The 22,681-nt window shown below is 39.4% G+C and overlaps 1 protein-coding gene across 2 annotated transcripts in view; it reads left to right on the top strand.

The window, feature by feature from the left end:
* Positions 1 to 22,681, top strand: part of LOC130905372 (probable E3 ubiquitin-protein ligase HERC1) — a 106,131-nt gene that overhangs the window by 13,057 nt on the left and 70,393 nt on the right. For both annotated transcript variants that reach the window (XM_057818705.1, XM_057818706.1), the window contains exons 5-29: positions 1,406 to 1,618; positions 1,739 to 1,837; positions 1,912 to 2,008; positions 2,085 to 2,228; positions 2,305 to 2,432; positions 4,571 to 4,715; positions 4,797 to 4,968; positions 5,085 to 5,219; positions 7,840 to 8,005; positions 8,086 to 8,211; positions 8,627 to 8,851; positions 8,934 to 9,086; positions 12,082 to 12,214; positions 15,514 to 15,717; positions 15,800 to 16,006; positions 16,078 to 16,251; positions 16,383 to 16,497; positions 18,131 to 18,248; positions 18,330 to 18,501; positions 19,260 to 19,560; positions 19,637 to 19,670; positions 19,742 to 19,787; positions 21,178 to 21,416; positions 21,653 to 21,838; positions 21,928 to 22,048. In XM_057818705.1, the coding sequence (XP_057674688.1) occupies positions 1,406 to 1,618; positions 1,739 to 1,837; positions 1,912 to 2,008; positions 2,085 to 2,228; positions 2,305 to 2,432; positions 4,571 to 4,715; positions 4,797 to 4,968; positions 5,085 to 5,219; positions 7,840 to 8,005; positions 8,086 to 8,211; positions 8,627 to 8,851; positions 8,934 to 9,086; positions 12,082 to 12,214; positions 15,514 to 15,717; positions 15,800 to 16,006; positions 16,078 to 16,251; positions 16,383 to 16,497; positions 18,131 to 18,248; positions 18,330 to 18,501; positions 19,260 to 19,560; positions 19,637 to 19,670; positions 19,742 to 19,787; positions 21,178 to 21,416; positions 21,653 to 21,838; positions 21,928 to 22,048 (3,853 nt within the window). The remainder of the gene's footprint in view (positions 1 to 1,405; positions 1,619 to 1,738; positions 1,838 to 1,911; positions 2,009 to 2,084; positions 2,229 to 2,304; positions 2,433 to 4,570; positions 4,716 to 4,796; positions 4,969 to 5,084; positions 5,220 to 7,839; positions 8,006 to 8,085; positions 8,212 to 8,626; positions 8,852 to 8,933; positions 9,087 to 12,081; positions 12,215 to 15,513; positions 15,718 to 15,799; positions 16,007 to 16,077; positions 16,252 to 16,382; positions 16,498 to 18,130; positions 18,249 to 18,329; positions 18,502 to 19,259; positions 19,561 to 19,636; positions 19,671 to 19,741; positions 19,788 to 21,177; positions 21,417 to 21,652; positions 21,839 to 21,927; positions 22,049 to 22,681) is intronic.

The raw sequence follows: 22,681 nt of genomic DNA on the forward strand, positions 1-22,681 counted from the left end.
ATTTTTATACCTGTCCGCACTATGTTTGAGGTTTGGTGGGTAAATATTACCCGCCTACATTATCCATGTAACAACTAATCCGGATAACAGGTATACTAGTGTATTCAACATGCCATATAGTCTAATTATACGTTTAAGGCTATTATCCGTCCCAGTGTCGACGTAGCCTAAGATTTTTGTGATTTGCTATGTAAGCAGACCATTTGCATTCAAATTAAATGAACAATAAACGATTGAAAAATCATGAAACTTTTTCCATAACTTCAGTTGTTCTCTTATTTTTCACCGAATGTTTATTCGGAAAACCTTAAAGTTGGTACATTTATCATTATTAAAGCATCCAGTGGTGTATCACTATACAATTAGCCATAATATGTTAAGTCCATGACAGCATACAGTATAGAGCAGGGGTCCCCAACCCAGTCCTCAAGGCCCACTGTGGGTCCTGGTTTTTGTTCCAGCCGATCCAGCAGAGACAGTTGAACCAATGAGGCTTCTGCTAAAACAAACCACACCTGACTGCAATCAACTGATTGCACTTGTAAAACACCAGATTGGGGAAAAAGTGTCGTCATCTTGTTTGGTAGGAATGAAAACCTACACCCACAGTGGGCCTTTGTGGAATAGGTTGGGGACCCCTGGTATAGAGTATCTGTATCGGTTTGATATTGGTATCGGATTTTGGTTTTGGGTTAAAATGTCATTATCGGACAACTCTAGTTATGATTATTATTAGTGCTGGATAATAATATATCTATATGGCAATATATATAGCCAAAACGATATTAAACTATGGACATTTTACATGTCTATCATCATCGCCATAAATAGACCTGTTCCTACAGTGCCCATTTTGGCCAGCAGATGGCACCCAGTAAGCACTGAATTGCTGCATTTGTGGGATTCCCTATGCCATAGTATTACCATCAGTCAGCTGCAAGATATCGATAGTTCTTATCAGTAGTTGGCCAATTGGATCCCCCTGCCAACCGCACGCGAGTACCGCATGCAAGACAGTTGAAAATAGCAACACATTTAATTAACCACAAGTATTAGTAGTTAATTAGATTCCTTAGCAATCGCATCTTTTTACACTGGATAGTTTTAGGTTGAGTGTGGGGAAATTTGTCGTATTTATTGTATAATTCTTCACTAAATGCTTAAAATTGTATTACGTCGCGGCTTATCGATGTATTCGTATAAAATGGCGCATGTCATGAGAGGAATTTGTTTTTTTCAAATCTGCACGGCACTTTTTTTTTTTTCCTGAGTAAAGCATTAATTCAAGGTTTAATGATTATTTTTTTCTTAAGTGGACAATGTACCTAGCATTCCAATGAAGATGGATGTCGAGAGATTGGAGGCTACTATTTGGAGAAATGAAAAGTTCATACCCTTCTTTCAGATCGAGGCCGGCCAATACTGTACCTTCTCAGTGTCGGCGGATGGCGCTGTAAAGGCATGTGGTAAAGGCAGCTATGGCCGCTTGGGCCTGGGCGACTCCAACAACCAGTCCATGCCAAAGAAACTGGTTCTCGAGCCCCACAGGAACATGAAGAAGGTGTCCTCCTCTAAGGGATCGGATGGTCATACCTTGGCCATCACCATAGAGGGAGAGGTAAATAAGTTTTTAGAGTTAAAAGTTGTTGCTTGGAAAATGGTTTTGATTGCTGGTGTGCAATAAAGGGTAGAGAGCGTCATTGTATTAATCTTGACATTTTCAAAATACATACTTTAGGTGTTTAGCTGGGGTGATGGAGAATATGGGAAACTAGGACACGGCAACAGTGCTACGCAGAAATACCCCAAAATCATCCAAGGACCTTTGTCAGGCAAAGTAATGGAAAATGCTTTCTGGCTAAGTGCTTCAATGATTCACTTTTAAATGCAATTTTACTGCCTCTATTTCAGGTTGTCGTGTGCGTGTCTGCTGGCTACAGGCACAGTGCTGCCGTGACCAACGACGGCGAGCTTTACACGTGGGGTGAAGGCGACTTTGGCCGACTTGGTGCGAAGCTTTATATTTCTTTGAGTCTTGTAGCATATTAGTAACATTGTACTTGTTTTCCACACCCATCATGCAGGCCACAGTGACAGCCAGAGCCGCAACACGCCTACGCTTGTGAAAGACATCAGCGGCGTCGGCCAGGTGGCGTGTGGCAGTTCGCACACCATTGCGGTTGCTCAGGACGGACGCACCGTGTGGTCCTTCGGAGGAGGCGATAACGGTATGCTTTTTACAGATGATGCCTCTGTTGGTTTAGCTGTGGTGTCTGTACTATAATTTAGCTGCCGCCCTTGTAGGTAAACTCGGCCACGGTGACACTAACCGTGTTTATCGGCCAAAAATCATCGAAGCCCTGCATGGATGCATCATCAGGAAAGTGTGTGCTGGAAGTCAGTCATCTTTGGCGCTCACCTCTGCAGGACAGGTGAGAATCTGGCTCAGAACTTGCTGAATTAATCATAGGAGCAAAGAGGATTTGCATACAAACTAGTACAGTTTGGGACAGTTGGGAAAGATAAACCCTTACTTGGATAGAATTTCTGCTACAGGGTTGCAGAGATGGTGCCAACTTGAGTCACTGTTTTCATGCACTAAGTTAAAACAGGGCTTTTGTCAGTATAATAGTTGCGTTTGTCAACAATGACGATAACGAAAATATTTCGTCGACGAACAATTTTTTCATGAAGATTACGAGCTAAAGTGGTTTGGGAGACTAAAACATAACGAGAGGAATGTCAGTTTTAGGATGTGATTCAAGCTAGGCTGCGCTCCATCTTGCTTGTTTGGAAACACATGGTATGAGTTGTTTTCTTATCTTGGCGAGGAAGAATATGCAATGTTGCTTTAGCCTATAAAGGTCTGCGGAGTGATCATCACACACTAAATGTAACTCGTCACATTAGCATATCATTCGCGTTAGCATCAGTGTTGCTAATAACGGCGTTACTAACGGTGTTATTTTCTTCAGTAGTGAGTAATCTAATTAATTTTCTTATCTTGGCAACGCTGTTACTGTTACTGAGGTGGGAAAGGCGTGCGTTACTATGCATTACGATGTTGGTTGACTGACGTGAGAAAAGTCTGAAAAAGACTCACGGAGACGAGAGAGCAGAGCAGGAGTGGGGAGGAGGCAAGGAAGTGTGACGCCGTTGCAAACGCGATGCTACTATGCCAGGTGGCTCCAATAATACCTGACTGTAGCCTACAAACTATGCCCACATGATGCTTCAGTAGATATCACATATATACAGAACTAGATGCAAATGATAGACACGGCGGCATTAGCAACATGTTTAATAAAGAACTAGATGCGTTAGTAAACAGCCGCCATCTTAAAGCAGTAGACTAAGTAGACTAAGTCCCTTTTTATCTAAAATACTTCTAAATTCGCAAAACGTAACTTAAGTCTATCTTTAAATGATGAAACAGTTTTAAAACCTACTCATGTCGAAAATAGACAGAAGGGAACTAATGCAATAACGGGAGCAATTTTAACAACTTTAACGGTTGATTCACTACATTAAATGACTTCCACACATAGCAAAGGTTACTATCTAGTTATCGCAATATCCGCAATACCCCTGTGTCTAGTTAAGTTTCGGGTAAAGAATTGGGCTAGTTTTGCCAATTGTCCCAAAAACCCTTTAAACTTCACATTGTGCGACCTGTTTTTTTTTTTTTTTTTAAACATGAAAATTATCACCAATTACTTTGCCAAGTAACTAATTACTCTTACATTCAGGTAACTGACTTACTAACACAATTACTTTTTGGGAGAAGTAATTTGTAAGACTGTCATAAGTCCAAATGAAACACAATGAAGGTTTGAATCAAAGAGCTGCAAAGTTTCAAGAAGCTTCATTTGGCCATCATTGCTCCCTTGAGGGAGACAGTCAACCTCTGCTGCCACCTGCTATCGACAATTTTGTCATCCAACATGCCTCCTAGCATGCATTGCAGCGCTACAGATGTAAATAACGACCAAAATTCATGTTCTGTGTTAATTATTTCTTTAGTTACTGTTCCAGTTTTTTCATTAATTGCTCATTATGGTATTTGGTAACACTTGATTCGACAGTGGCACCATAAGACTGTCATATAACCATCATAATCATGGCATGACACTCCCATGAGCATTAATAAATGCTTATGACAGATATCATTTTGTGTCATCCGGAAAATTCTGTCACTTTTGAAAGTATTTAAAAGATCTGAGCTGGACATAAATAGAGTTGGTGACATAATTTGCCGGATGACACTTAATGACATCTGTCATATGCATTCATTAATGCCCATGATAGTGTCATTTCATAATTATGACGGTCTTATGGCAGTCTTATTATGCTGCTGTCAAATAAAGTTTTAGCTACTAACAATGGTACAAATAGGCCGCACTGGACTATAAGGATTCAAAATAAAGGAAAAAAGTAATAGCTTATAGTCTGAAAATTACAGTTATAAGTATTTTTGTCCAAAAGACTAAGACAAAAATGAAAATGGCTGCCAAAAATGACAGTGGTCAGTACCGCTACTGATGACTTCTATTTGTGTGATTGTTCTAAGGTGTTCGCGTGGGGCTGCGGCTCATGTTTAGGGTGTGGCTCGTCTGAGACCACCTCCCTGAGACCCCGATTCATAGAGGACCTGAGCATCACAAAGGTCATCGATATCTCATGTGGGGATAGCCACTGCCTGGCACTGTCACATGGTGCGATAAAGACTGGCCTAGATTTTTCCAATCATTCCTCTCCCTGGCAGTGAGTGTATTTTTTGTTTTCTTTTTATGCAGAGAATGAAGTATATGCCTGGGGCAACAACACCATGGGCCAATGCGGGCAAGGTCACACCTCAACGCCAGTTTCCAAACCAAAAAAAGTGCTAGGTCTAGAGGGGGTGTCCATCCAGCAGATCACTGCGGGGACCTCCCACAGCTTGGCTTGGACTGCGGTGCCGACTGACAGGTACATGCAAAGACAGGCACTTGTTTTATCGTGCTAGATTTAAATCTTGATTCATGTTCACTACTTACTTATAGTGATGCTAATCTGTTAGTAAGTGATTTTCTTTGTCTTGTCAGGCAGCTGGTGGCGTGGCACAGGCCTTTCTGCGTGGATCTGGAAGAAAGTACCTTCACTTACTTGCGCAGCTTCCTTGAAAGCTACTGTGACGGCATCGGGGATGACACGCCCCCGGCGCCATTCTTATCCCAACGGTATGGATGTGTTACTCTATTAATTGAGTGTCAAGCATTGAAGGAGCGCAGTGGGGCTGTTAATTCAGCCTCATCCTACAGCGGATCTTCCAACTAATGTTGTTTGGAAAAACAAAATGCCTTAAAGGGACTATACAGGGAAGTTATTTTAAAATATTTTTCTTCTCCATGGAAAAATCTTTTTTCTTACCTGGTTCGGGTCAACCACTCTGGGCGAACACGCACCTGTGCACATCCACGTGCGTCCCCGCGGCAGCAGCGCTGTTTCACCAAGCCGCTGCCTAGTCTTTTCTTGGCAAAAACACCTTTATTACCCACTTTAAAGACTTGCTACCAACTGTTTTTTCCTTTCTGGTGTTGATTTAATGAGCCTAACGCTCGTTACTTTATGTTCGTGCTTGTACACGCATGCGCACCATGCTCAAGCTGCCGTTACGCTGTAGGTAAGAGGGGGCAGTTGCGAGTAAAAAAGTGACAAACTCTGTATAGTCCCTTTTAACAAAAGTTTGAGATCAGAGCAGCGTCATGTGTTAGAATTTTTCATGCTATAAGCCAAGGAATAATTTTACCAAAACATTTTATCTCCAAAATGTATGTACTTGAACATGTGCATCAGTACAAAAGCAAACATTTTTGTTAAGAAATATTTTTAAAAAATATTGCAATACTGGAAAAATACCATAACCTAGAATAGTGTTTTTCAACCTTTTCTGAGTCACAGCACGTTTTTACATTGGAAAAAATCTCGCGGGGCACCACCAACCAAAAATGTTCCAGAATTACTTTCTGTACAGTACTGTATATTTAACTATCTCAGTGTGAAACTTGAGCCTGTTTAGATTAACACAAAGCCGATATCCTGGCAGGAATCTTCTTCAACAGCTTTCAGTTTGTATCTGTTTTTATTTTTTATACAACAGTTCGGCTTAAAAAGCTCAGACAGGTGGACTTTAGCAATGTCCATCTCGCTGACATTGGCTTTGCGGGCATGTAGTATTAATGTCTCAACCGCAGTGTGGGACTTTTTGGATTTAGCAACAAGGTAACTGGTTTTGAAGGCTTTCTCATTTACCTTCGTAGGTTTTCTCTGTGTTTTCACAAAGGCGAACAAAATCCATCGACTTATTTAAAAGCGAGTAAGCGACGGGTGTTTCGTTTGGAGATGTTGAAGCTTGCCTGGCACCATGGCGCTGTTGGACAACTGCTTGTGTTGTGTTCAAGAACTGCTCAGAATTCTAGCCATCAGCTACCTTGCTGTCCTCAACTATGTGTTGGAATAAAACACAGGGGGAGGATTGACGGTCGTCACGATAAAATGGAAAGGACACTTTCGTGTACATCGACACTTGACGAGTCTAATCAAATGATATGCAGTAGACATGCTGGGGTCGACATTGTCGCGGACAGTAAAGTTGCTGATGGCTAGAAATCGAACAGTTCTTGAACGTGACACGAGCTATACCTCGCTGATCTTCCATGGACCAGAACCTCTCTACTCCTTCCTTCCTACTCCGCCCAACGACGTTAGACGTTAAAAAAAATGCAATATTGGATCATTTCTCGCGGCACACCCGACGATCTCTCATGGCACCGTAGTGGGCCGCGGCACGCCGGTTGGAAACACTGGCCTAGAATTTTATTAGGATGCGTGCTGAATTTCCCATAGAAGCTTATTTAATATGAAGGAACTTGGCCCGCCCTGCCAAGCTGCGGAAACGGTGACAGCCAAACGAAGTGCCGCTCTGCTGATGCCGCCTCCGTGAGTCAACCGGTGGGGGTCAATATTCCGGGCGTTCCCTTCCTGTGTTAACCCTTTGTACTGACTCCATGTTCCAAAAGTTTGAAGAAGGCTCACCGAAAACAGGTTGACAATTTATTCGTTGGCAATGGTCTACAAACAAGGCAAAAACAGACGACTGAGGGACAATTCTGGATCCAGGGTCATCAAAACACCGGCTACATAGCAATGTTTCCGAGCAACGAACTGTTTGTTATCTCAGTGTCCAGTCTTTTTGAAGGCTGCGGTGGAGTGGGCCGGGCCGAAGGTGTGGCTGGGTGTTGTTTTGGGATCATCCCTCTGTGGCCGGTTTTGGGCGGTTAGGTTCGTGCGTCCTCCTTCGTGGCTGGGATGTGGTTGCCACAGCGACCGACGCCGGTCTTGACGTCCCAAGCGCCCACGATCAACTTGTTATCCGGGCTGGGCGAGACGCTACTTATTTTAGGACAGAGCGCCCTGCTCTTTGTCCTTGGAGTGGCCGGGAGAACTGATTGCAAGAGTTGGTGCGTCAATCTCGCTCGTGACGCAGACGTTGGGTTTCTGTGATAAGATGGCGTTGTGTATCTATTCTGCTTCTTTTCATTAAACTATGGAGTGCTATTTATTTTAGGTGTGTTAGAGTAGTACAAACAATCCTACAGTACATATGAGAAACGGTACTATTCCCTGATTGATTATATTAAGTGTGTTAGAGTAATGTAAACAGTTATATGGTGTGTGCGAAAAAGGTAACTATTCCCTTCAAATGAAAGTCTTGCATTAACTCAAAATCACATTATCGGATACAACATGCACATTTAGATTTTTTCGTAGCACTTAGGCTCACTGTCTATTTTATTGCAGGGAGCATCATCAGTTCATTTTGCTATGCATGAAGCTGCTTTCTGTCCATCTGTCCCTGGCTCATGCCGGGGGGACTGGTGCTATGGTGTTGGGAGCCCAAGGCAGGCCCCTCCGCAACCTGTTATTCAGACTTATAGACACCAACATGCCTGACTCCATACAACAGGTACACTTGTTTGTCGTGATGTCATATGAATGAACGTATTACTGTGTATAATTTTTTTTTCTTTGTTTCCGTCTGTGGAGGCGGTTATGAATACGCTCTCCATCGGCGCTTCGCTCCTACTTCCTCCACTGAGGGAACGGACTGAACTGCTACTCTCCCTCCTACCTCAGGGCCCGCAAAGTCTAAATGTGCTCTCCAAAGGGCAAGTAAGTGCAGTTGTGGGGTGAATACATTAAGTTTTGAAACAAATTGGACAATTGCAGAGTAATTCATTATTATTTAGACAAAATCACACCAGTCCGGTGTCGCTTGACAGTTTGTGTGAATGACTCAAAGCTGTGAGGAGAAAATATGTGAGAAAACTGTCATTCTGCATAAATGTTCTCAACCTCCACGATTCATTTTCTAAGGGAATGTCTTGGAATTCTCAAGAATAAAGTTATATTTTAAGATAAAAAAGTTTCACAAACAGTATGACGGCGTCAGACGTGCAAGCCAATTTGACTGGGGTTCGATTAGCTCTCTCAGTCAAGATGGATTGGACTTCTATCAAATGATCATCCCAAGTTATTTTTGTGTAACTGCTCTAAACATTGCTGACTATTTGTACGTATTTTCTAGCGTCTTCAGTTGGACATGGTGCTCAGCAGCCTCCAGGAACAGAGTCACATGGCATCTCTGCTGGGCTACAGCAATTTTGGGGATGTGGCGAACCTCGCACCACCTCTGATGGCCGCCTCGTCTGCCAGACCATCCTCCTCCTCCACGTCATCCGAAGCCTACGACCCATTTCATTTAGCAGAGGTCCTGCTCAGAACACTCCTGCTCAGTATTGGCTTTTACACGGTATGAACAGACACTGTTCCGCTACGCAAGCAATGAGTCGTGGTTTCTTAGCTTCACTTTATTGTCGTGTATGATCATATAGGAGCAATCTTTTGGCGAATTGGAGAAAAACAGTGATAAACTGCTCTCAAGCGATGGTGAAGGAGAGTCAGAGCCTCCTTCACACTTTCACCAGCTTCTCTCCGGACTTCACAAACACATGCTGGCTCACTGCTACATCCACTTCAGCCCCGAGGTACTGTGAACTATGTGGTGTGTAATTCTAGTGCAGCGTGTATATTAAAATTCTCCTTTTAGGATTACAGTCAACTTCAGTGTTGTTGGCAGCCCTTTTAATCTTCGTCTTAGTCTTTTGCATGAAATAGTTTTTAGTCTTCTTTAGGGATGCAGCTTTCGAATATTTTAGTAACCGAGTATTTGAATAAAACCTTTTATTAGGTAAAGAACAATTATAAATATACATGAGAAAACAAGACATTTTGTCTAATATTGAACTATTTTTAGGCAATCGTGGTCTCTATTTTCGATGTACATTGTTGAAAACAGCCAACAATTGCATCTCAGATGTGACTAGAAAAAAATAAATTCACTGCCTTCACTCAAAAAACTTAAGATCTTATTAAAAAAAAAAAAAAAATCTTATTTCTCACCTAAAAATGTCATTTCGCTTGATAACACACACCACGTAAAAGTTAGGTGTTTTTCCCACGTGTTTCAATTGAATTTCCGTTTGTGTCAAGCTAATTTTAAGTTTTAGTCAAGTTACAGGGTGACCCAAAAAAAGTTTACACTCAGTTGACTGCTTGTTTAAAAGCCATTGAAACATATCTAAATAGGTTGTCATGCTTAAGTGATTCTTTAAGGTCACGCAATGCAGCTGGTAATCTCTCATCTCTACAATTCCTGTGCTTCTGCTGAAAATGAAGAAAACTTTATCTGAACCTGAATTGCTGCGTGCCGGTCTGACACCTACTGAGATTGCAGCAAATCTGAGAATATCCAGATGTGCAGTCTACAAAGTTAAAAAGAAGCTAAAAGATACTGGAACAGCCTCACGAAAACCTGGGTCTGGAAGTGCCGATCTGTGCTGACCAAAAAGTTGATTGACAAGGTGATATGTGGCCACCCCAGAGTCCAGATCTCAATCCCCTGGATTATAGCATATGGGCAACTGTGGAGGACAGTGCCTGTAAGAAGCCACAAATTTCTGTGGCAGCCTTGGAGAGGTCCATTGTTAGATCTTGGGAAAAGATGACAGCATCCTACATAAAGAAGACCTGTCAAGCGTTCCGCAGGCGCCTGGAGGCTGTTGTGACACTTAAGGGAGGAGGACACATTGAAAAATAGAGTGTACTGTATATGTTCTTCACAATAATGTATAATTTGTGATTAAATTCTAATTCTAAGCTGAATAAACATGGCATTTAAGTTGTATTATGGCAGTGTAAACTTTTTTGGGGGTCACCCTGTAGTCTAAATTGTAAGTCCTGATAAGATTTTGAGTTTTTGCAGTGTCACAAATTCTGAACATATTGCAGAAACGATGGCGCATTTTCGTCAGATGAAAACTGGCATTTTTCTCATGTTTTAGTCTCCCCAAGTCAGGTTTTTAGCTTATCGTCTCATCATGGTCATGAAAAAATTGTTCATCTGCAAATATTTTCGCTATCATCATCGTTGACGAAAACAGTGGTCAACTTCTGCATGTACAATATATATATATTTTTAATCTGCCATTACCAAATTTGTTTGTTCTTTGTGTGTTTATTTCTGTTTTTAATTATTATTGATGGGCTAATTTTTGCACTCAGGTTACTGCTTCTTTGTGTATTTTGACAAGAAATTGCACAAAACTTTCAATAATTTGACTGGTTTACTAACTATGATTTGATTCTTTTTATTCTTTTATACTTGTTACTTTTTAGCAAGGGCGTAGGTTTGGTCTTAATATTGGTAGGCACGATATAACAGCATAACCTGCATGTACACTTTTTGCTGCGGACTGGACATTAATAAGACAAAACATATTTGGTGAATGGGGGTCAGGGCTACATTTCTCACCATTAATGAACCTAATTAATTGATAGGCTAAATAATTAATGCAAAATAAATCTGTATTGACCTATACTAACTTTCACACTGCAAATTTATAACGTCTCAATCTGATAATTTTTGTTAAATCTAGTCAAATAATTTTAATTTTAAAATAATTTTCTCCAACTTTTTTTGAGTGTTAAAGGCTAGTTAATAGATTAATGTGTCAGATTCTTCCACCTACTTTCAGTAAATATTACTATTTGTTCGTATTGACCCTATACATCTAAAAGTTGGTCATTTTTCACCTAAATCAAGAAAAAAATTCTTTCAAATAATGTTTTGAACATTATTCTTGAATTAAGAACATTTCTGACAAACAAGTTTTTCTTTTAAGATTAAATATACAAACTTGTTCCTTGAAATAGGTCTGTTAAGCTTATTTTCAGGTAGCTGTTTTCTTATTTCAAAAAATCTCAATGAATAAAATCGACTTGAAGCACTGTAGCAGTAGCGGAATTAGTGGTGTTCCCCACCTTCACAACATTGACGTCTTTTTATATTACTTAGTGGCTGCTGCTGGCAGAAAAAAACTTCTAATATCCCTCGTCTTTGAAGGGGGCGGGGGAGGCGGCATGTTGTATTTCTGTCGGGCTGTTAATGGGGGTGTGTGTCGGGGGGGTGAAGTCATCAGCCAATTAAACGTGCGTTTTAGGGGAAAAAATGGACTGGCACATTCAGCGAGTAGAAAGTGGTCAGTGTAAGTCTGACCATAATAAAAGTACTGTAATTCACTTAATAATGGTAGGATCAATTCGATCCTTACAACATATCGGAAGACAATCTAAATGACCTATATAACTGAAGTCATTATATAATGCAAATAAGGTTGCTTTAAAGATGGTGGGGATAATTTGAGCATCCTTAAAAGTTGGTAGTGTTATGTCCCTATGCAAACCTACGCCTTTGCTTTTTAGTAATCTTATGCCAATTTCTTATTGCATTGTTTTGACTTCGTGTATTGCTACGATTGCTGCCATGCAGTAAAATTGAGAACCTCTCCAACTTAGAGTTGCTGATAAAATTCCACAAAAGTCTGACTCAATTTGCTATGTTCTGACCCTATTCTATATTTTGACAAATCTTCAGTTGACTTGATCACCCATGTTGATGCCTTCTGTTCTCACTCCTGATAGGACGACAGCAGTGTAAAATTACTTGGTGAGCATCTTCAATTGATGCTTTCGTGCGCTGCAGAGACACTTCGAAGATCTGCCAAGTTGCTGAAGAAGAGCTTTGTGGACAAGCAGATGATGAAGAAGCTGCATCGTAAGCCGCAAGAAAAAAATACTATTCTATCTATTATTATATTATCGTTATTAGAGGTGTGAAAATAGATTGAAATGTAATATATCGCGATACTTTGTAGCCCAATAGGTTATCGATATGCTTCCACCAAGATTCGATATATTATTATAAAAATGTGTCACTGTTTAAACATAAAAAAAGGAACCAATAAATTGCTATCAAAATCTACTGTATTAGAATAGTGTCTACGTTAGCTCTCTGGCTGCCATTGATGGCGCGAGACATCCAATTTATTTTGACTGGATTGGAAGTACAGCACCGCCAATGGCACTGAAACCAGAGCATTCACAGCCAGCCTTGTAGGCATTTACAGGTCAATTCCTTTTCATTTTAGGACATTTAAAGGTTACTTGATTTTGAGTCACTTCCTATTCATTTGGGGACATTATTCCTTTACAGTAACCAAAAATCAACAGGAAATGGCCCATAAATGCCTCAAAAGGAAAAGAAAATGACTGAAAATCAACAGAGAATGACGTGAAATGCCCCAAAATGAACTCATTGCGTGTCATCGGCTGTCACTGATGGCCATAGATGTGCCATCTGTTTGAAGTGGGAGGGATGGCAGCGAATTAACGAATGCTCGTTCGCTGCCACCCTTGCACTCCAAATGGATTGGATGTCTCCTAGTCGTAAACTCATTCCAATTCACAGCGGAAGGATGAAAACAGCTTTTTTTCAGTTCATTAGTTGTTTTGTAGACTATCCTAGAATGATTTTCTGACCCATGTATTAATAGTTGTTGTATCGCCATATCGTGAGATTGTTATCGTGAGCCTTGTATCGCAAACAAAGGAGGGTAGAGTAGTCAAAGCTACTCAAGTAAGAGTAGTGTTACAAAATAGTATTACTCAAGTCAGAGTAAAAGTAATCATCTTTAAAAAATCTACTCAGGGACAAGTAAAAAAAGTATTTGGGGAAAAGAATACTCAAGTAACATTGTGAGTAACTGCTTAAATTGTTTGAATTATTTTCCTCTTAACAATGGTATTTTTTTTCTCAACAAAAAGTTATCATTATGAACTGTGATTATTATACTCTACTATGACCTATTACATAACTGCATTAAGCCAAAGAAATGCAAAAAAAAATCACTGAATTCCGGCGAGAGAAAAAAAATCTGCAGAACTGAAGCATCATTTGTCCAAAGAGCATGAGTGCCCTCCAGTGAAGAAAATAATTTCTAGTTTGAATAGTTGAATCGTTCCTTCACAGTTCCTATTATGAAATTAAAAGGATCATATCTCCGGTTTTCCGTGATCAATTGGTGGCAAATAAAAACTGGGAGCGAAGTTAAAGTGCTTTCAGGTCATGTTGAGGGCAGCGCTGTATGTCAAATACTTTATTTTTTACGGTGCTTTAAAGACGCCACGTGATTGAACAGGCCGGTGTGATCATAGAATGGCAAGCTTGAGTTTAATTGGTATAATGGAGTTATGTGATTTTTTTTTTTTTTTTTTTTTTTTTTTTTTTTTTGTGACGTCTCATCGGTGAAACTGGTATAGCTACTGTTGGAATCGCTGAAAAAAAAAAAAAGTGAAATCTAATATGTAGAATTAAGAGGAAAAATATAACAACTAGTGTAGCCCAAAGTAGTGGAGTAGCGTTTCTTTTTTACAAATGTACTCAAGTAAAAGTAAAAAGTATGGCTTAGTAAAACTCTTAGAAGTACATTTTTCTCAAAAAGTTACTCAAGTAAATATAACGAAGTAAATAATGCATTAATACTAGAGGCGTGCGAAACTTCCGATTCTTAGATTATTCGCGATTCAGCCGTGGAAGATTCGAGAACGATTCACAAACATCCAAATTCCGATTATTGAATTATACCAGGTAAAGCGGAAATAAAACACAGTCAGCGCGGTCTTCAGGATGCAATGAGAAACGGACCGAGAGTAAATATCATGTTCAACTCATGCCGCTAGATAAAAAAAAACAAAAACAAAACAATAATACCTGACTGCGGCCGTCAGCAGCTACAAACAGCTCCCAGTTGCTAGTTGCTACAAACATACGGCAACATACGGTTATGGTAGATATCACATACTATATCTAGAACTAGATGTGAAATGACACTTTCTCGCGCTAGTAAATAGGCATTTTAAAGCAGTAGATTTCTCTAGAAGGCTCTTTTGTCGCGAACCTAATTACTTTTTAATCAAAAAAAAAAAAAAAACCAAATCGGCAAAATCTTGACTTCAATCTAGCTTTAAATTAGGGCTGCAGCTATCGATTATTTTAGTAGTCGATTAATCGATGAACTTCTTAGTTCGAATAATCGAGTAATCGGAAAAGGAACATGAAAAATTAAAATCTGAGCTGAGCCTCAAACGGTATTAAAAATGAATAAATGAGGATTGATGTACAACAAAAGAACAATTGGCTAACTTGCATGGCAAAAGTCCGCTAGCTTAAATGGTATAGAATGCCAACTTTTTTTCCAATGCTCTTAACAAATGGTTCAGACTCATATTCCCACAAAAAAAGGCTAAATATACATATAAACTAAATTACGAATGCATTAAAAAAACATTAGCCCAAAGAAAAACTTAGCTTACGTTGGTCTTAACAGGGAGCAGTTGGATTCAGCCATGTGAAATGAGGCAGACCAGAGGGCAATGTATCCACCCTAATCAATAAACTAAATCTAAACACTTTCAAAATAAAACATTACAACGCCACTTTAATTACTCGAATACTCGAGGCAACAAAATTTAATTTGAATATTTTTTTCTAATCGAATACTCGAGTTAATCGTTTAATCGTTGCAGCACTACTTTAAATGATGAAACAGTTTTAAAATTTTCACGTTGAAAGTAGACAGAAGGGAAATTATGGAATAACTAACCCTAACTTAACAACTTTAACGGTTGATTCACAACATTAAATTAATTAAATGTATTTTAAAGCTGCCGATACAGAATGGGGACTTGAGTATTTTATTTACTGTTTTTAACAGTTAACTTGATACTGAAATAGTAGTTTGGTTAGCCTGAGAGGATTTTTGAACAATTTTGGAACTAGTGTACAAAAAATTAAAGGGGGGGGTGCCTCAATAATCGATTTATAATCGAATCGGAGCCTCTGAATCATAATCGAATCGTTAGCTGCCCAAAGATTCCCACCTCTAATTAATACCCACCTTTGATCGCAAATCGTTTCGTATCGTGAGCTACCCAGAGGTTTATCAACAAAAAGTCACTTTTACATGAGGGATCACGCTTTGTCCATTCCTTTTCAATCTTTTCTTTCCGGGACAGTGGTGTTGTACAACTCCATGGCAGGTAGCCTGCTGTGTCAGGTCATGTACTCGCTGCTGCTGCTACCCCTCAGCGTGGTCCAACCTCTGCTTGGCCATTTGTTGGACTTGCTGCAGGACCTGGACAGTTTCAACAGGTTATTGCCGGAGACTGGTATGATTGAGGAGCAGGAGTTAGAGGTAGAAGGATCAACACTCCCCTCAGGTATGTGGTGTACTTGCTATTTTAATATGATGTATAATTCATTACTTTAATCACCAATGGTGAACTGAGACTCATCACTTAGATAAAAGAGAAGACCAGGAGATAGAGGAGGATGAGTGTACATGGCTTTGGCTGTTAGATCTGGAGCGCTCTGTAGCACTAGCGGTCGGCCGTTGCCTTGGCGGGATGATGCAAGGGCTTCCACCCACCCCTCAGGAAAAGACCTCTGAGTTCTGGTTATCCAGTATGCTTCTCCGGAACGGCCTTGAGATGGACTTTGAAGAGCTGGGTAGGCTAAATTGCCTAATTCCTCCTTAAAAGACTTTACAACTCGTTCATGTCATTGTGATGCTTGTTTAGACTCAAGCATGGCATGGCTGACCGAAACGGTGGTGCTGGGTGGTAGCGATGCAAGGCTGACAGAATTGAGCCTGAACCAGGAATCTCTGGCATTATTGGAGGTGGCACTGGGTTCCTCCAGGGGAACTGCTGGGTACCTGCTGCAAAAGATGGAGGAGTACATGCTCAGCAGAGGTAGAGTACTTTGCCGTTTGCAATTTTTTTGTTCATTTTACCATGAAATCACACATACCTTCTGGTGGTGGTTTTTCAAATTGTTACATAAATAAAATGGTCTTTTTTTTTTTTTTTTGCTTTGAGAGTAGAGTGGGAAAGCGGAGGAACATTGGGTGATGCTTTGCTGGAAGCTGTCTGTCGCTGCAGCTTGGCAGCACTTCTCAAGCACACAGGGATACCAGATAAAGCCTGCTGGCAGGACAGGTAAGTAAGGACACAATGTCCTCCTATTATATAGTTGGATTTAGTTTTTTTAAAAAATTGTTTTATTTAATGTTTAAATAATGCATTTTTTGTTCATTTAATTTAGTTGTCATTTTTCTATTAATGTTTTATTCATTTTGTTTTTATTTTTTGAATCAATGTTAGTATTCATTTTATATTTTGAAACCTTTTAGAATCTTTTTTCTTTTAGTATTTGTTCTATTTCTATTAAAATTGTTCTTCTGTTTGCAATACTTGTTTCATGGAACTCAATTTATAATTGTCCTTTTTGTATTTGTTTTGGTGTTAGCTATTGATTATTTTAGTTGTCGAATAATCGATGAAGTAGTTAGTCCGAATAATCTGATAAGGAACAAAAAAAAAAAGAAAATATCTGAGCTGAGCCTCAAACGGTATAAAAATAATAATAATAATAATAATAAATGAGGATCTAAGTAAAACAAAAGAACAATTGTCTTAACTTACAAAGCAAAAGTCCGCTAGCTTGAATGCTATAAAATGCTAAGTTTTACTTTATTTTATTTATTTATTTTTTTTAATACAATTTACAAACACGTATAGCTATCGATTATTTTAGTTGTCGAATATTCGATGAAGTAGTTAGTTCAAATAATCTGATGAGGAACATAAAAAAAATGAAGATACCTGAGCTCAGCCTCAAACGGTATTAAAAAAAAAAAAAAAAAAAAAAGGATCTAAGTTAAACAAAAGAACAATTGTCTAACTTACATCGCAAAAGTCCGCTACCTTAAATGCTATAAATGCTGTTTTTTTGTTGTTGTTTTTTTTACAATTTACAAACACACATAGCTATTGATTATTTTAGTTGTCGAATAATTGATGAAGTAGTTAGTTCGAATAATCTGATAATGAACATAAAAAAAAATTAAAATACCTCAGCTGAGCCTCAAACGGTATGAAAAAAAAAAATAAATGAGCATCTAAGTAAAACAAAAGAACAATTGTCTAGTTTACATAGCAAAAGTCTGCTACCTTAAATGCTATAAATGCTGTTTTTTTTTTATTTTTTATTTTTTTACAAACACATATTTCCACAAAAACGGCTAAATACACCTATAAACTAAATTATGAATGCATTAAAAAAATATGCTCAAACAAACAACTTAGCTTGTGTTGGTCTAAACAGGGAGCAGCTGCATTCAGCTGTGTGAAATGTTATGTCGTATTCACTGTTGCCACTAGAGGGCAGTATATCCACCCAAATCAATAAAACTAAATTCAAACACTTTCAAAACAAACCATTACAGCAGTATTTATTTGTTAAGAAGAGATTTTTGTGAGGGTTTACATTATTCCAGTGCCTATTATTTTGTTTTCATCTTTAGATGGTCATTTATTATTACTGTTTTTTTCTTGTTAATATATTTTTAAGTTCGTTACTTCCTGTTCAGTTCTTGGGAGACCAAATGTTTAATCTCTAACCTTTAATTAATTCAGATGTTTTATGCTTTCCAATACACAATTGAGTGAAAGAAAAACTTGGGGACAGGCACTGGATCTAAGATTGTGCATGTTTGTATGTATTGTTGTGTTGCATTGTTGTTTTATTATCTGGAAAGCAGAATTATACTAATATTCTGCTGTTTTTCAGGTATGAGCCCTGCGAAATGCTGTTAGACGTCTTTGAACGCGTCTACAAAATCAGAATGTCTCTGTTGGTCCATAAAAACTCTCCTAGAACCTCACAGGTCCTCGCTGCTGCCAAGCAGGTACCGTTTTTGAGTTAGAAAGGTCGGTTATTAAAAAAATAATATTGTTGTTCTGGTTGTTGGTTTACCTCTTGGTGTCAGAGTCCTGGTGCAGAAGAGCCAGGAGTTCCATTGGTGAAAGATAGCGAGCGGCTGCTTGTAGGGCAGTGCAATCAGGAGGTGCAAGTGCCACCGCCACCTGAAGCCAACCATAATCAGGACCAGGAAAACACAGCAGAGGATCCATCTGGAAGCAATCGGATAGATCTTACAGGTTGGTGCATTTTTTTGGTCGTTAATCGTGTAATACTCTTCCATATTAGAAGGTGGCAACAACAGGTAGCTAATTACAGTGTTACCTCGACATACGATCGCATCGACATATCCTTTCAACATCCGACGTAAAATTTGACTCTTCATTTGTCTCGATATTACGGCATGCTCGAAATATGACGATTTATGACAGCGTTGCAAATAGTGCTGCAACAAAAAAGCTTTGAACCAAGCTACTGCTTCGAGTATTCATTTAGAGTGGCGTTGTAATGGTTTGTTATGAAAGTGTTTGCATTTAGTTTTATTTATTTGGGTGGTTACACTGATCTCTAGTGACAACAGTGTTTATGACATAACTAATTTAACATGGCTGAATCCAGCTGCTCCCTGTTAAGACCAATATAAGGACATGTACGTTTTTTGTTTGCGCTAATGTTTTTTCATTCATTCGTAATTTAGTTTATAGGTATGTTTAGCCGTTTTTTGTTGGAATATGTGTTTGAACGATTTGTTAAGAGCATTGTAAAATATATATATATTTTTTTATAGCATTTAGGCTAGCAGAATTTTGCTATGCAAGTTAGCCAATTGTTCTCTTGTTGTACTTCTCATTGATTCTCATTTATATATATTTTTTTATACCGTTTAGAACTCCCATTTAATTTATGAGCATTTAACATTTGGTGGCAGTAAGGGAGCCAATATTTTGTTGGGGAAGCAATATCATCTGATAGATTCTGTAAATTCCTGTCTTTGTAGAAGTCCTGGAATCCTTCATGGCAACCCGCGAAGCCATGCACGTACAGCAGGATGTGACTGTGTACGAGTCCTTCGGGACTTCTACACTTCCGGGCACCGCGGAGAGCCCAGTCAGTCCCCACAGGGAGGTGGACAGACAGCATTGGGACAACGGGAAAGAGGTGGTGGAGGAGAGCTTGCCCTTCCCCGCTGCCTGCCGGCTGCTCATCTCCCGCTGCCTCTTTCTCCTGCTGGGGGTCCGCGCTGCCTGGGTAGAACCTAGTGAAGGGGAAGTGAGTCAGGCCACCATTTCTGGCTCCAGGTAAACTGCTAATGAATGTTTAATTTGTTTTAAATCCAATATTCTAAGGCTGTGTTCCCATTTATCAACATTGCAGGGCAGCTACTGATTCTTTTGGTCTGAGACAGCAGGTAAAAATATATTTTCTATAACTTGAATTGTCGTTTGACTCCTCTTATTTCACGTATGTTTTTTCATTCAGTCTGACCAATCAAAGACCTCCTTGGGATCATACACAAACAAAATAGGTATGTTTTATTCCGGAGTAAATTGGTCAATTTATTCATTTGATAGTTTATAAATTGATCTGCTAGCTGTAAATCAGTTAATATTGGTTCAGTAATTAGTTATGTGGTTGATAATTAATTAGCTTGGTAGGTATTTGTTCAGTCAGGTACCGGTACTTACCGTATTGGCCCGAATATAAGACTGTGTTTTTTGCATTGAAATAAGAGGGGGTCGTCTTATATTCGCGGTTTAGACGTTAAACCCATTCACGACACTAGATGGTGCCAGATATCATTGAAGCGATGTTCTGTCATGAAAGATCTCAGCTACTCTCCCCATTCACAACGCTAGATGGTGCCAGATATCATTGAAGCGATGTTCTGTCTCAGCTACTCTCAAGTTTAACCAGTTTGCATTAATTTATTGCAATGTTTTTCCTTATTCAGATTTGTTTCAAGACTACAGTTACAGTTAGACTTCAATTTGATGGTTAATGCAGTTATTGCAATTTTGTTGTTTTATCACAATAGATTGGTTTATTTACATTTCAAAAACCAGAAGCCATCATTTACGAATGTGATTGCACTTTACATATTTAAATGTTCAGACATTAAGATTTGAATGAGGCAAAATAACATGCTTTTTCTCTCAAACATATTGTTATAATAATTTGTTTCGGATGTACTGTAATTATTTTCTGTATAAAAATTATTTTTGGTGTTCAAAAAGTCTTTTTTCAAACTTGAGATATGAAAAAGAGGGGGTCGTCTTATAATCAGGGCCGTCTTATATTCGGGCCAATACGGTAATTTGCTGACTTGTAAGCGGGTTAGTTTATTAGCTAAGTTGTTATTTACTGAATCGGATTCAAAGTTCAAGATCAATTACTAAAACTATCTTATTAGTTCGAGAGATTTTTATTTCTTTGTTCACAAATTAGTTGGCTTCTAGCTTGCCATTTGGTTGTTAAATAGCTGGCTCGTTGGTTGGTGAGTACTTTTGTTTTAAAGTCAGTAAGCAACTTGGTACTGTAGTCAACTAGGTAGCTACATAGTTTGTTTGTAAGCTAACTAGTTGACTAGCTACATAATTTGTTTGTAAGCTAGCTAGTTGGTTGGTTGCCTTGATATTCGGTCAATTTGCCATCTAGCTAGTTATGAAACAGTTATGAAAAAAGAGAGTGGATCTCGAGAGAATTGGATTTTTTTTTCCGTAAATGAATAATACTTGAATATTGATGACTTAATTATTACTGTACATTTGTTAAGGTAGAATTGCTGGATTTAATATGCTGGTGTAAATTTTATTGTTTCAGCCATTCTGTATGTGCGTGTGCGCTTGTCATAAATTAAAAAAAAAAAAAAAAAAAAAAAAGTATCTGTAAAGCTGATCGTGTTTTTATTCTTCCAGGGTTGCCTCTCTGTTCTTTGGACGTCATGAAAGACGCTTGGGATCGTTTGCGTCAGTGCATCAGCCCAAACTCCCCAGCCGCGGCCCACTTTGGGGACAACACCTTGCCGATCCTTGATGAAGCTCTCCGGTTTGTGTGTGGGAACATATTAAAGTTTACAGAGCCCACTCAGGCTTGTCATGAGGCTGACCCAAAAGCCATTGCCTTTGCCATCCTGCAGCAGCAACACAGGGCCGAGGTATGTCCTATACAGCATACAATAAAGTAAAGTCCTACCTACCTGCAGTTCAATCTTTAGACCTGTTTGCATTTTATTGTGTGGAGCCTCAATTTCTTCCTCGATATCTATTTTTTAAAATATTTTTTATATTTTTTTAAAATTCTAACTGAAAATGGATAGTACATACAGCATTTTCCCAATTAAATTAGTGTGTTTTTGAATGCAGCTCAATCCACTATATTTGTATTGATCAGGTGCGCCTGGATGCCTTCCATCAGATGTCAGCTTTCCTTTCCAAGATGGAGGAGAAGAGCTGCTCTCCACACTCTCCCGCCTTGTTGCAGTCAGTGCAGCTCCAGTTTCTCTCCGGATGCTTCGCTTTAGGAACGCAAATCATGGGCCCTCCCATGGGTGCTCATTACGAGATGTGCCATTACACGGTATCCCATCATATGGTCACGGTCAAGTCATTATTGTTTGCTAGTCACTACTGGATTAATACAGTACTTAATGCATTTTCTCCATACAGGCTGGCACGCATTCAGCCGCCATTGGCAAACAAAGGGAGTTGCAATATGCGGCCCATGCTTTCTACCAGCAAGTGGTGCACGTCCTCAGACAGAGGGTCTTGCTTGAGAGAAAAAATCCAGGTTTATTACCTCAGCCAAGTGAAATCATCTATGATTTTTGTCTCATATCGGGGCTTATATTTACATGGCCTGTAGCAGTGGCAGAACAAATTTGAAAAGGGCCTAGGTGCGATAAGTATGAACGGGGCCCCCGAGGTGAACGTGTGGTGGGTGGGGGTCATTTGAGATGATTATTCAAGGCGTTCGTCCGATATTTAGAGAAGGGGCGGTGCTAATGGAAAATTTTCAGCAGGCTCTTCCAGTCATCCAGTCGAGCAAGGGGTGTGGTGGTGTATTACGAAAATTTAACAATTAAAAACTATATTACAGCTCCACGCGTCATCATCATAAACCACGCCCCATTTATGTCCACAAACCGGGCCCCGTGGGGGATTTTGTTTAATCACTTAAACGTTATATTACAGCTTCACGCATCATCGGCCCTTGCTGTTTGACCCTCCCCCGCCCAACCACGCCTCCTAGAGGCCTGGATGCGGCTGCACCCCCATCACCCACCTAAGCTCCGGCCCTGGACTATAGCATCATTAGTACTGTGAAAGTTACGAAACTTATGATACAGTGTCAAAATGCCACACGAGTGTCATGATGATGGTGTATATTTGAACTAGGGCTGTCAAACAATTAAAATTTTTA

This window comes from Corythoichthys intestinalis, chromosome 17 (assembly GCF_030265065.1).
Source record: "Corythoichthys intestinalis isolate RoL2023-P3 chromosome 17, ASM3026506v1, whole genome shotgun sequence".
Lineage (NCBI taxonomy): Eukaryota > Metazoa > Chordata > Actinopteri > Syngnathiformes > Syngnathidae > Corythoichthys > Corythoichthys intestinalis.